Source organism: Epinephelus moara, chromosome 17 (genome assembly GCF_006386435.1).
Source record: "Epinephelus moara isolate mb chromosome 17, YSFRI_EMoa_1.0, whole genome shotgun sequence".
Classification (NCBI taxonomy): Eukaryota; Metazoa; Chordata; class Actinopteri; order Perciformes; family Serranidae; genus Epinephelus; species Epinephelus moara.
The window spans coordinates 23,573,250-23,588,447 of NC_065522.1; the positions used below are offsets into that span (position 1 = coordinate 23,573,250).

General features: G+C 40.5%; 2 protein-coding genes across 2 annotated transcripts in view; one reads left to right on the forward strand and one right to left on the reverse strand.

Annotated features, from left to right (window-relative positions):
- The window catches only part of LOC126403798 (ciliated left-right organizer metallopeptidase), a 14,683-nt gene extending 9,602 nt beyond the window's left edge, over window positions 1-5,081 (forward strand). The window contains exons 16-17 of the mRNA XM_050066587.1: window positions 3,817-4,021; window positions 4,132-5,081. The gene's annotated coding sequence lies outside the window, so the exon portion shown is untranslated. The remainder of the gene's footprint in view (window positions 1-3,816; window positions 4,022-4,131) is intronic.
- LOC126403804 (E3 ubiquitin-protein ligase ARIH2-like) overlaps window positions 71-15,198 on the reverse strand; it is a 39,809-nt gene continuing 24,681 nt past the window's right edge. The window contains exon 4 of the mRNA XM_050066595.1: window positions 71-620. Coding sequence (XP_049922552.1) covers window positions 159-620 — 462 coding nt within the window. The 3' untranslated portion in view covers window positions 71-158. The remainder of the gene's footprint in view (window positions 621-15,198) is intronic.

Below are 15,198 nucleotides of genomic sequence, written 5' to 3' on the forward strand. Positions count from 1 at the left end.
TACACCATAGGTACAGCGTCAATTATACACAGAAGTATAAATACCACATAAGACTTCATAAACAGGCTTATAGATACATGACACTGTAAAGAAACTAGGTATCTTCAAAAAACAAAAAAGTACAGTGTAAAATCAATAGAAGCTGATGCACTCACAGTCTATTTCCTTTTCCACACAGGTATAGAGGTCTGTCTTGGGGCGACACCACTGGGGCAAATTATGTAGTATGATAATTCCCTCAGCTTCAGGCACTCTTTAGCGAGCTTCAGACACACAAAACAGAACTCCACCTTACACCGCTGACATGTGACATTTTTACAGTTAGTTCTGTCATGCTCCACCAGCAGACCACAGGTGGGACAGGCACGGATGGAGGGACAGCCAGTGACCCCCCTCACATCCTTGAAGGTGATATCCGGGCAGGTCATCAATATTTCTAGTGATTTGTTGATGCAACCTTCATTCGCACAACGGTCTGAATATGGGGATGGATGTTTCCATTCATTCAGGCACTGCCAGCAGAATGAGAAGGCCTCATTGTTGTTAGCTGTGCACGCTGTGCAGCAGACCCTGAGATTATCCAGGTCAGTTCTCACCACAGAACACTTGCAGCCAGGACACTGTTCATTCAGAAAACAAAGATAGAGATCTTTTTAAATCCATCTTTTGAAGGCCCATATGAGTGCACAGCTAGGAAATGTAGTTTCCAAGAACAGATTGTAAAAAGTGTAAGTAAGATACTTACTGATTTGATGTCAAAGTAATTCTTGGCAGCATTACTGAACAGTTTCTTTTCAAAGTAATCCCTTTCTTCAGGGGTCAGCAGAGCCATTTTACAAACTTCTTCATATGTCCACTCAACATCACAGTCAGTCTGGCCACACACAAATCTGCACTCACCCTTGGGGATTGAAAAGAAAATCAGACAAACTTTCATGAATTAATATGAATGAATTAAAAAGAAAAACAAGAATTTAAGCTACTGTATGGACACGGACGCGGTGAGCTAGAGCAAGACCAAGCACCTGAGCGTTGTTGCTAACAGGCCCCCAGGAAATGAGCCGGACTTTGAAGACGATTTTTGTAGTGGCCAAACAGTGGAATTACAAATCCTGAGCCCATCACATGATGCCATCTCTTTTGGAAAACTTAGTGTCTGTTGAATAATTTTAAGCATTAGAAACACTTTGGGATACTTTGATTCATGATTTATTTTAAAAGCATAATATAACTTTATAATACTCTCTAATTTGCATATTCCCAAAAAATTTAATTTACATACACTTTTTCACCCAAATTGAGAGTTGAGGGGATGAGCTTTGTCCATGTTGTGATTCCATGTCCACAGTGATATTGTATGCCCACTTTATCCACAATCAAATCATACAAAGTATGAATACTGGGTAATACTCCTCTAACCAGGAGCATGCATTCGCGCACTGAGAAAAGCATAAACGTAGCCCGCCAATCGGGACGTGCCAACCAGAAGAGGTGTGGACCCCACAGTATATTTGGAGGCAGATTCCTGCGATCGAGCTCCGATACCCTCTTCAGCGAGTGGCGCAGGAACAACAGGACCCCTAGGTGGAGGGCTCTGCCTGTGCTGGTAGAACTAGGGTTACAATATTGTAACCTTCATTCTATCCCACACAGGCTTCTTCTTTGATAGCCAAAGCACACAAACAACTGTTCAGCGCATCTGATGGAGGGCGCGGGTTCAACATAACATGCCAGAGCACAAAGTGGGCAGAGCAGATGTGTTTTTGCCTCCCTTTCCCCCAATGGGGTGGAGGACAAAAAGCACCTAACTCTATAACTCATGACCTGAACGAACTCCTTCTGTTCTTGGGAACAAAGGAAGGATTTTGTGTGAGAGAAGCCCCACTGCGGTCAACATGAAGTAGCAAGCAACTTGGGTGCACAGATGGGGTGATTACTTCATACGCTGTCTTAGCTGAGGTCAACGCAAGCAGCAAAGCTGTCTTGGATGTCAACGCCTTCAGAGAGGAGTGCTCCAGAGGCTGGAAGGGATTCTTCAACAGGGCCTCGAGCACCAATGGCAGTTCCTGTTGTGGGGACTTATTTCTTGTAGCTGCCATCTTGGAAATATGCAAATAAGAGTTCCAGATGCATCCAATCATAGAAATAAGCATTCAATTGTGTTTCTTTAAGTCAAAACCGTAAAAAAGACACCAAGTTCATATTTGTAGCTCATCTGGTTCAAGAGTTATAGACAAAATGGTTTTAAGGTGGCAGCCATGTTGGATTTTGCTGTCATGGTCATCTGAGTGCCAATCTGTGATATACAGCTGTCCAAATTTGGTGCTTTTATCACAAAATGAACCATTTTTCAGTTATGCCAACCCTCTTTAACAAACGATATTAATTTAGCCAACAGTAAATGATAAGTAATAGTAATAGTAAGTGCTTTCTACTAGCCGAGTGGTAATGTAGGCCAATGAGCTAACCGTAGCTAAGGCTATCCATTTAGCTGCCACTCTACATAAATAACACATTTCTTTTCCAGCATTCTATCAGTGTGATGATGGTCAATCACAGGGAGAGGTCACAAGATCTTGTTTTTTGCCAACTATTTGACTCGCCAATACGTTACCTGGTCCAACAACCAGCGACACCAGTTGGTGAGAGACATCGGGGTGACAGCATGACCACAGGACATCTTTGCTCTGAGAGACTTATAGTCATTGCACTCGACTATGTGACACACAAAAACAAGTGCTACTGGTTAAACTTCTGAGAGCTTAATAATGTGAAGACATGAGTCATAGACAGCAGTCGATCCTATAATAGATGAGGTTATTAATAGTCTTTAAGATATCTGAATAAATTTGAAATCAACTTGGCTACTTACAGTCCATATCATCATCTCCATCGACGAAAGAAAGTGTGTTGTCGTTGACGTCATAACACTTCTCCTGTTCAACAGCAACACAGTTGCTCAGTTGCCCAGAATCACCGCTCTTGGGTTCAGTTGCTAAATTGCTTGGTTGTCCCGGATCACTCCTCTTCTGTCGAGATGCAAAACTTGCTCTCGTTTTTGAGGAAAGGCTTCTACTCCTCTTAATGGACAAACTCCTTTTCAATCGTCTAGTATCACTCCTCTCCAGCTGAGTTGCCTCATTGCTCAGTTGTCCAGAATCACTCCTCCTCTGCTCAGTTGCTGAATTATAGCTCAGCTGTCTGGAAACAGTCGTCTTCTGCTGAGTTGCTATATTGCTCACTTGTCCAGAATCACTTCTTTTCTGCTGAGTCACTAAATTGCTCGGTTGTCCAGGATCACTCCCCTTCTGCTCAGTTGCTGCATTGCTCAGTTGTCCAGAATCACTTCTCATCTGTTGACTTGCTACATTGTTGCTTGGTTGTCCAGTATCACTTCTCTTTTGTTCATTTGCTAAATTGCTCAGTTGTCCAGAATCACTACTCCTCTGTTCAGTTGCAACATTGCCTATTTGTCCAAAATCACTTCTCTTCTGCTCAGTTGCTGAATTGCTCAGCTGGCCAGAATCACTAGTCTTCTGTTCAGTTGCTACGTTGCCCATTGGTCCAGAATCACTTCTCTTCTATTGACTTGCTAAATTGCTTAGTTGTCCAGAGTGACTCGTCTTCTGTTGAGTTGCCGTATTGCTCAGTTGTCCAGACTCACTCTTTCTCTCCTCAGCTGTCAGCTTTGAGCCCATCCCGTCTCCTTCTCCAAAACAACAGTGGAGTGAATGGAGTTGTTTAACTTGTCTTTGAAGTCGTGATTATTCAGTTGCCCTATTAGGCGTCCATAAAAACCTTGCATCGGCATTGTAGTTTCATTCTAGATCCTCTGCACCTGAGCAAACACACCTCACACAGTCCTCACTGAACAGGCTCAGCAGCCAAATGGTGATCCAGCTCAAAGTAAATGGACCCAGAGGAGAGGAGAAGATCATCGACCTGTGCGACACTGAGGAGCAGCTGAAGAAGATGACTGTGCAGGACCTGAAAGGGATCATTACTGACAAATTTGGCATAAGTACGTTTAACGCCTTTCTTGATACAAAACTTTGCTGTGACGCCATCACATTCCCTCCTCTTCCGTCAGTGGTAAGCGAACCCTGAGTTAAGTCTCTTTATGTCTCCTAGAGGGTGACATCCGGGTGGTGTACAAAACCCAGATGATGGAGGACTCCTCCCTGCTGTTGTCCTACGGGGTCCGGCACATGTCCAACATCCAGACGCTGCTGATGCTGCCTGGAGGCTCTTGATGAAGATGCACGATGAGACCAGTTATATATTATGATGTCAAAAATAACACTGAAATATAAAAACAAATGTAATGCTCTGATATGTGTCCTCTTTGTTCTGTGAAAATAAATGTCCTTAATATACTAATCCATTTCACAGCATTTTATTTTTGGGTTTGGGTTTTTTGTGTTCTGCAGTGGTTATAAATGTGTCCAGCACTTAAAGTTGATTAAATAAGGTTAAATAGTCCCACCAAAGATGCTGTAAAGTGATGGGAGAATGGAATACAAAGACGACCGCAGTACCTTTACAAGAACAAAACAAAACAAAAAAATAAACTTTGGCTGTTTTATGCAAATAGCCTAAAGCGCATAGTTTTGCATAACGCACAAAAACGTCCATAAACTTTAACATGAACAGAAACAACATTGGATATAAAGTATGTGAGACATACAGTACATGTATCACTCTGCATGTTGTTTTGTTTGAATCATTGCCATGACTGTGCGTGTTAGCACCTGGCACACACAGTCATGGCAGGTATTTACCATTATAGGTGGATAATGACACATTGTGCCCCTGGGCACAGCCATGGCAGAAAACCTCACCAGCTCTCCTATATGGGAGCAAGACACACACTTTGTAGTTGTTTATGCCTCTTTTTGTTGTTATTTTGCATCTCTCTCTCTCTGTGGTTTTAAGTCTCTTTACGATCATTTTGTAGTTGCCTTGCAGCTCTTTGTGTCTCCTTGTCTTTGTGTTTTTTTATTCATCTTTTGTTTGTAATGCTAAAAAAGCATTAACTTCATGTGTATGTATTGTCTATAATATTGAGTTTTATAAGTTGGAAAATGACAGAAATAAACTAAATTTAAAAACTAAAAAATAGCCTTGCAGTCATTTGAGTCTGTTTGTAGTCATTTTGTCACTCTGTAGTTATAAGTCTGTTATGAGTCTCTTTGTAACAGCTTTCCATCTCCTTTTAGTCATTTTCTGTCTCTTTGTAGTCAGTTTGAGTCTCTTTGTAGTTGTTTTGCATCTCTTTGTAGTCATTTGTGTCTCTTTGTAGTTGCTCTGCATCTTGTTGTTGTCATTTTTAGTTTATTTGTTGCCATTTTGTGTGCTTTTGTTGTTTTTCTGACTGCAGTCATTTGTATCTTTTTGTAGTTGCTTTCTGTCTCTTTGTAGTCATTTTGTGTCATTTTGTCGTTGCTTTGCATCTCTTTATAGTTATTTTGTGTCTCTTTGTAGTTGCTTTCTGTCTTTTTGTAGTCATTATGAGACTCTTTGCAGTTGCTTTGCATTTCTTTAAAGTCATTTTGTGTGCTTTTGTTTTTTTGTGACTGTAGTGATTTGTATGTCTTTGTAGTTGCTTTGCATCTCTTTGTAGTCATTTTATGTCTTTTTGTAGTCATTTTGAGACTTTATAGTTGCTCTGCATCTCTGTAGTTATTTTGTGTCATTTTGTAGTTATTATGGGACTCTGTAGTAATGTTCTGTCTCTTTGTTGTTGCTTTGCATCTCTTTGAGGCTATTCTTTGTCTCTTTGTTGTCATATTGTCTTTCTTTTTGTAGCTATTTTGTGACTCTACTCATTTGTGTCACAGTTGCTGTCTGTCTTTTTGTAGTAATTTCTGGGTCTCTTTGTAGTTGCTTTGCATCTCCTTCTAGTTATTTTGTGTCTTTTTTTAGTCATTCTGGGACTCTGTAGTCATTGTGGGACTCTGTAGTCATTGTGTGTCTCTTTGAAGCTGTTTTGCATCTCTTTGTAGTCACTTTGTGTCTCTTTGTAGTTGGTTTGTGTTTCCTTGAGTGACATTTTGTAAGTGAAGGCCAAGAGGCTCCCTGACATTTAGGGCCTTGGGCCTGTGCCCGGTGGGCCCAATCAGTAATCCATCCCTGTTTACTGTACTTCTGTTTAGTCTGAGTATCTGCATTTGGTGTTTTATCATCATGTAATCATGTGACTTTTTTATGTACTGATAAGTTACTAATTGGTGGACAAACCTGAAAGGATCCTCGTTGAATCAAAATATAGTCAGATATATTCAAAAACATGCCCTGTATGCAAACAAGAAGCCATGGCTTAAATAATGAATTGAATTTCATGTGAGGTTTAATTTCATTCAAACTTCCTAATATGACAATAATATATAGACAGTTAAATCAGGGTGACTGTACAGTATAAGTATACAGTAAAATATACTTTTTTGTAGTTGAATGAGCAAGAATCACTGTAGCTGTAAATTAACTAATGTAGTTTTGTACTTATGATGACGTCTCTCTCAAAAGTCCCTCACATTAATGCAGTTAAACTGCATTCTGTAACTGGGTGCAACAACACCAGGACAACGATGTAATTAGGTCTGTGTTCAGTTTCACTTTATTTGTTTGGACATGTAATGAAACAATGAAACCCCAAACTGAAGTGGTAGGATATGATGAATGATTTTACAGTATAGTGGTGAATAATTTTTTACATGCTGTGTTTATAGGAGTGACTGAATTTGTCCAGAAAATTGTATTAAGTGTTGCTGGTACGAAAGCTGAACCACACACTTGCACGTGCAGATACATGTTTTATGTTTACATTGGAAATAGACAGAAACTCCAAATCACAAAAGCATGAGTCTCTGAAAACCTGTTTGGACTGAGGGAAGTTGTCTTGTTTTACCAGTTAATTATTTGGACTTAATACAAGGAAGCTGTGCTTCATTATTACTGTCAAGCAGGTGGTTTTCTATTATTATTCTACTTTTGTTGGTGTTGTCATGATATGAATCGTGTTGTAGCAACAGATTAAGTATGTAAGGACTGGTGGATTAGACAAGATGTTAGCTGGTCCTGTCAGTAAAGAGACAATGCAACAGCAACAGTTTAACTTTAGCAACTCAGCAAGAGAGGAGTGATTCTGGACAACTGAGCAATTTGACAACTCAGCTGAAGGCGAGTGTTTCCAGACTACTGTGCAGCAATTAAACAACTAATCAGGAGACAACTGAGCGATTTAGCAACTAAAATGATAAATACTGGATGATTGCAGTCACACTAATGCAGGCTCCACGTTGAGTACAGCCACCTGTAACTTACCATGCTGCAAGGTGAGTGTGTTTGCTGATCCTGTGAGTTTATCTATTTCCCTTAACTTTAGCTTATATTGTAGTTATGCTATGTAGCGTGTGAAACAGAGTATGGTGAATGTGCAAGGAAAGGTAGTATCTGCACTGTTTCTACCTGGAGCTCGCATGTACGGAGCCTGGGTTTGGTTGAAGGTGGCAGTGCTGTTTGGGCTGAGAAAACCATGCGTAAGTAAGGTGTGTTAGGAAAGGTAGTATCAGCATGGTCTCTACCTGGAGCTCACATGTACGGAGCCTGGGTTTGGTTGAAGGTGGCAGTGCTGTTTGGGCTGAGAAAGCCATGCGTAAGTAAGGTAAAGGAGGTTATTGGGTTGGTGTGGAGAGCAGTGAGACCTGGCATTAGGAGAGTGTCTGGAACGCCAGAGATCACTGTCTAACCTCCTGGAGGTGTCGTGGGACCAACTAGACAAAACACTGGTGAAAGGAGGTTCCCACCTGATGACCCCAAAGACATGTTAGTTATCACTGCTCACTGGTCTGTATAGGTAAGCCTTGCCATATTAGCTTATCATAGGGCTTAGGAGGTTATTCACGGAGTGTTGATCCTTTATCTAGGGCACAAATTTCTTGTGTTTATTTGAATGTCGGACTACCTTGTGGAAATTTTTTTATTTATGTCAGATCAGAAGTCATTGCTGTTTTCTTACAGAAATCTTCACATTTCTGGAGTCATCCAAGGTAATGTATGAATGTGTTGATGTTGGTGTTGTCATGATATGAATCGTGTTGTACAGAGTAAGTATGTGAGGACTGGTGGATTAGACAAGATGTTAGTCGGTCCTGTCAGTAAAGAGACAATGCAACAGCAACAGTTTAACTTTAGCAACTCAACAAGAGAGGAGTGATTCTGGACAACTGAACAATTTGACAACTCAGCTGAAGGCGAGTGTTTCCAGACTACTGTGCAGCAGTTAAGCAACTAATCATGAGACAGCTGAGCGATTTAGCAACTCAGCAGAAGAGGAGTGGAAGTGGTAAGGTAGCCTAGTTAATGACTGATGAGGTCTATCTGACCCAAATGATGGTTGTAGTTCGCATTCATTTTAGTATGAGCATCAAGTCTTATTGTCCGTCAGTTGTGTGTGATAATCAGGATGACAAATTCAAAGGAGTATTGTGATGACTGAAGACAGACTGTAGATCATCCCTCTTTGGTCTCATGCGTTTGTGACTCTTCACCTCTGTCTGGTCTCACAGGGAGAAGATGATCTGCATCATCCTGCTGCTCATCCTGACCTCCTGTGTCTGTGGTTAGTTTACACCTTCACTTTATTATCCACAAACACTAAAGAATTGAACTTAAAGCGGTGAGAGATGTTCCAAATCGTCAGTTTGTCTGCTCCTCACTTTCTCTCTCTGTCCTCTTGACAGGAACATTTGTAGTCAATGTGACACAGTCCTCCTCAGGCTGAGGAGAACCACAACATCACACTGGAATTCATGCTCACAACCAAAGCTGGCAGTTCCCTCAACTCCCTTTTTATCTACTGTGAACTGTTGGCTGATCTCAGACCCTTAGTCCTGTTTCATCTACATGGAGGTGTTGAGGTCCCAGAGTCTCAGGATGAACAGTTCACAGGACGAGTCCAGTGTGACAAAGACGTCCTCAGACAGGGACGACTAAGACTTCATGTGTCCAGACTCAGGACTAATGACTCTGGCCCATACCTGTGTGAAGTGTTCACAAATTATGGCGGGAGCACTGCTACATGTCGGCTCAGTGTCACTGGTAAGTTGATTCAGTAGAAGTGCCGGAACCAGAGACTGTTTGTGTTTGATCGAGAAAAATATGAGACGCAGCTGAACTTATTTTCTGTCCTTTACAGCAGCTGCTGATGAGCCCAAACCTCAGAGACCAACAGAAAGTCCACAGCCAGGGAGTTCACAACCAGGGAGTCTAGGAAGGATTGGCCTCTACGTTGGACTGACAGCAGCAGCCCTGGCTCTCTCTGTCGGACTCTGCTTTGCCTTCAAAGTTAATTTTGCTAAATTTACTGAGAAGAGAGATAGATTCTATTCAGTCGTCAAGACGTTGGGTTTCTCAGAGAAACAACCCATCAGGACTAACAGCACTCTGTGTTGAGGACCTGCTGTGAATGAGTCATCAGAAAGTCATCGTACTAAAAACAACAGACAAACTCTGAGACCCTCTCCCTCCAACATCTGTGTCAGAAAACTTTTCTGAGGTACAGTTTATAATATGTACATATTGTAAATAAATCTCTATAAGAGAAACATTGTTATGACTCCTCTTTCTTTATTTCGGTTTTGTGTCTGTGGAATTTTTGTTTGTGGGAATTCTGTATCTCTTCATGTATTGTTTCTCTTTGTGGTTGTTTTGTGTCTCTTTTGGTAGTTTGTGGGTCCTCCCCCAGAAACAAAATTGTATAACCACATTTTGATTACCTAAAAGTAATTAGACAACATTCTGTTGGGTTGAAAAAAAAACAAGAACAAGGATGTGGTTATAATATTCAGTCAATGGGTGGAAAAGAATCAAGTACTGCGTTCTGGTGATGGGCAGGAACAAATATGTAGAATGACCTGATACATTTAAATGTCCTTTTCAAACCAAACATACTGTGAATATTATCACACACACCACCTCTGCTACTCTATCTGACTTTAGGACTGTGTCTTGGTTCACTGGAACTCATCGTCCGTCCACTTCTCGTAGCTTCTCTTCTTTTGCTCCATTTTCCAAATGATCAAAACACAAACGAAGTGAAGCTTGTAGAAATGAAATAAAGTTTGCAGCCACACTGGCACTGAAGTGCGGAACACTGCAAGTGTGTGTTCCACCAATCAGCGTTCTTCAGCAAACAGCTCCGCCCCTCAAGAATTCCGGGGAATCTGAAAAGTCCTACCCCTTTACTAGGTACTTTGTTCAGTTTTTTCCGCGGGTAATTTCTATGGAATCACGCCAAAGTTTTTCAAAATCCCACGTGAATGATAAAAGTTCCTGTGTTGGAAAAGGGGCTATTGGGAAGCATAGTTGGTTTGTGTTATTGTTCAACTTTAGTGTTTTAAAGGGTTAGTTCGGATTCACCAAAGTCACACAATAACACAAATGCACACCTATGAAAGCAGTGGTAGACCAGCAGCTCCTGTGTTCAGTAAGATAAAATTACTGTTTTTGCCAATGAATTCTGGCTTTGAAGAGAGCATAGAAGACTTTTGCTGTCCCTTCATTCCCCCATCAGAAAGATCTGTCTGTTTGTGAAGTACTGAGCACACAATTGGATAAATGAGACTTGGATTATACTGCATGAGTTTCTAAACAGATGTTCTGATATAGTTTTGGTATTGTTAAACATGGACCCCTATGACTTCAGTTCACCAAGAATTTTCCCTGGTTTTTGGAATCTTCGTTCACTATGGAGGCATGTGAGAAAATTATTAATTCAGTGTAACATGGGGAGAGTGATTGATACACAACTGATCATTTGTAGGTTGAATTTTCCTTTAACATTAATTTCTGTCTTTTAGAACTGGAGTCAGATTCTTTTGTCCAACAGCTCTGTGGAGGGACGTTGTTACAGACACAGGTGCACTGGACTGAACAGGTACCAAATCCAGGTGTCTGGCTCTGAGTGGGTGAACTGTCCAGCAGGAGGCACCATTCAGGTAACATGACACAACCCTATGTTATCACAGTATAAATCAATAAGTAAAAGTACCTCCAATTTGTACTTAAGTACAGTACTTGAGTAAATGTACTTAGTTACATTCCAACACCGCATTTAGAGAGGGTACAATATACTTTAAAACCAAGGTCTTTACCAAAACATAACGCCTGATGTGACAATAATACACTGGTGTTTAAAAATGCTCCATACAGGGCACCCGTTAGTTCACCTAGTAGAGCAGGCACCCCATGTACAAAGGCTTTGTCCTTGCCGTAGTGGCCGCGGGATCGACTCCAACCTACAGCCCTTTGCTGCATGCCCCCTTCCCCCTTTCATGCTAACAAATGTTCTGTCAATCAAAGTCAATAAAGGGCCTAATTGTATCTTTAAACAAATGCTGCATACAGCACCAAACAGATCCTCACTTCTCATCTGAACTTTCATCACACTATCTGTTCTTTGCTGTTTTTNTTCCTGCCCCAGACATGATGACAATAAATTATACTACAATAATGAGAAAACATTGCTAAACCTATACACAAATACAACATGCTAATGTTATTAGCACAAGCCTATGGCATTTTACATTGTATAAATTAGCCTAGTGGCTAGTGGACTTTTCCTCTACTCATATAAAACCAGGTACAACAGCAACATTAAACAAAGGTAACGTTACATAATTCAGCTACACTGCAAATCACAAGGTTCACCGACAAAACAACTGTACACACTATACTAACAAATACAACATGCTAACGTTCTTAGCACAAGCCTATGGCATTTTACATTGTATAAATTAGCCTAGCAACGAGCTGAGATTTCCTCTTTGTGGAGGCTTTTTTGTCGTCACAATTTATTGTTTCTTATTTGTGAAATTAAAGTAAATAAAAGCTTTGTTTCCACTGAAGGAAATGGTGTCAGCTTACAGAAATAGACAGGAGGTCTGCGTTGCCGCAACGTGTAGTTAAATTTCTGGGGAGCTGCACGTCAGGCTACAGTGTAGGCTCTACGTCGATGCAGAGCCTACACCATAGGTACAGCGTCAATTATACGCAGAAGTATAAATACCACATAAGACTTCATAAACAGGCTTATAGATACATGACACTGTAAAGAAACTAGGTAGCTTCAAAAAACAAAAAAGTACAGTGTAAAATCAATAGAAGCTGATGCACTCACAGTCTATTTCCTCTGCCATACAGGTATAGAGGTCTGTCTTGGGGCGACACCACTGGGGCAAAGTATGTAGTATGATAATTCCCTCAGCTTCAGGCACTCTTTAGTGAGCTTCAGACACACAAAACAGAATTCCACCTTACACCGCTGACATGTGACATTTTTACAGTTAGTTCTGTCATGCTCCACCAGCAGACCACAGGTGGGACAGGCACGGATGGAGGGACAGCCAGTGACCCCCCTCACATCCTCGAAGCTGATATCTGGGCAGGTCATCAATATTTCTAGTGATTTGCTGATGCAACCTTCATTCGCACAGCGGTCTGAATATGGAGATGGACGTTTCCATTCATTCAGGCACTGCCAGCAGAATGAGAAGGCTTTGTTTTTGTTAGGTGTGCACACTGGGCAGCAGACCCTGAGATTATCCAGGTCAGTTCTCACCACAGAACACTTGCAGCTGGGACACTGTTCATTCAGAAAACAAAGATAGAGATCTTTTATATTCATCCTTTGTTTAAGTATGCACAACTGACAAATGTGGTTTCCAAGAACAGATTGTAAAGAGTCTAAGTAAGATACTCACTGATTTGATGTCGAAGTGGTTCTTGGCAGCATTGCTGAACATTTTCTTTTCAAAGTAATCCCTTTCTTCAGGGGTCAGAAGAGCCATTTTACAAACTGCTTCATATGTCCACTCAACATCACAGTCAGTCTGGCCACACACAAATCTGCACTCACCCTTGGGGATTGAAAAGAAAATCAGACAAACATTAATGATCACATTAATTAATGGAATTATACTGTTAATTAATTGTTTTTTTTTATTTTCCATGAGTGAACAGGTTGTGGCATAACTCAAAAACCGAGACCTTCCCCGTCTATGCCAGTTGCCTATCGACTGCCTTCTATGTAAAGGACTCCAAACAATGTGATGTTCTACCTGTGCCTTGCCTCCTTTCAGCTCTGCTATAGTGCTAATAGTTTGCAACACCAAGTGACGTTAGCTAAGAAAGAGTCCACGCAAGCTGTGTTTCCATTATATTCAATTTGCAGTATTAGCCCTGCTGAAACGGACCTTTACTTAGCACACTGTGGGAGCTCATATTCAGTCACAGCAAGAGCAAGTGCAGGTTAAAGAGGAAAAGGACCATCCAGATTGTTGGAAGTTAAAAAGACAGCATCTATGATGGTATGAGGGTGAATAGTGGCCATGGCATCATGGGTAACTTACACATCTGTGAAGACGCAACATGTTGCCACCCAGATGACGTCTTTTTAAGGACATCCCTGCTTATTTCAAGCCACATTCTGCACGTGTGCCGTATTATGAAGCACAAAATACAACAATGGAGAACCTGGGCTGTTGAGCAACTTAAGTCATATCAAGCAAGAATGGGAAAGAATTTCCCTTTCAAAACTTCAACATTTAGTGTCCTCAGTTCCCAAACACTTACTCTGTCTCATTCATGAAATGTGAGCAGCATGAATTTGTGCGTAAACTGTTCGCAGAAGAAAATGTATGCAAATTTCAGCATTCAACAATATGTTTGTAGCTCCGATCTTTTTGAAGGTACTAACAAAATCTACACCTGCTTCTGACTGCTTGTAGCACTTAAGTAAATAAGATATTGCACAGAAATATTGCTTGTCATTACAATTTTATTTTGTATTGTGCTCTGTTTTGCTCATAATACACAGATGCCTTTGAAACATGTAAGTTAAACATGACAAGATTAGAAATGAAACACAGTTACATTAGTTGGCATTTAGCAGATTTAAGCTTCAGATTAGGGTTCCTAAAAACATAAATGAGTCATTTAAATCGACTTAATACAATCTAGAATAAATATAACAAACCAATGTGCTCCTCCTCTGCACTCTTTTCGTGCCACAGCCCCAAACTACATGTCATTTTTGTTTAATTTAATTATTACAGCACAATGTGGGAGATGTAAACATTATTTCAGTTTGAGTTTTGGTTTAATAAGACTTAGTTTAGTTTAATAAGATCTGTTTGAACATCAATTACTTTTGTATTATATTCTATTAAATATATTTAAAAGGATTTGCTAATAACTGCACTTCAGGGTTTTTTTCTTTTAAGTTTTACATAGCGTCCCAACTTTTTGGTGTTGGAGTTGTACATCAATTTCAGTGCCTCATACCATAATTTTAGTGCCCCTTGGTGCAGAAATGAAAACCCAGCGTTACAGGAAACACTGCCATGTGAAATATATCTTGACCTTGTGGTTTTAGCTTATTAATGTTAGCTAACGTTAGCTTGCCTGCTAACGCGGAATTGCTAACTATTGCTGTTTTGAGGAATTAACGTCATTTAATTCATCCAGACTTCTCATCTTATCTTCAGCTAATGTTACTAAGCAACCAACGCCAGATCTATCCAGCGTAGCGTAGTTACAGCTACAACTAAGCTTGCTTGCTCGTTAATGTTACTGCTAGCAAAATCCTATCTGACTTGACGTCAGGTAGCTAGCTTGCCAAATTACTTCCCCAGCTTATGTGATCCATGATACTACAATAAGTATTATGCCAGGCAATATTAATATAAGCAACAATAAGCCAATGGCCAATGAGCTAACCGTCCATGACCTGAGCTAAGGTTAGCCATCTAGCTGCTATTCTACATAAATCTGCCGACGCTTGCTTGTAACATCAGTTGATAGTCATTTACAAATGGCAACCTACTTAGTATTATCAAGCCTGTGGTCCAAATAAAATATAGGAACATTGCAGATGGTAAAGTGACGCTAAAAATTATTGTAATTTGTTTTCCAGAATCCTGATGACAGTCAATTACGGTCCGTCTCTTGTTTGTCACTGTTATGGCCGATGTGCAGGTTTTCGCTAGGGGCTACAAAGTGACATGATTCAATTCAATTCAATTCAATTCAATTTTATTTATAAAGCCCAATATCACAAATCACAATTTGCCTCACAGGGCTTTACAGCATACGACATCCCTCTGTCCTTATGACCCTCGCAGTGGATAAGGAAAAACT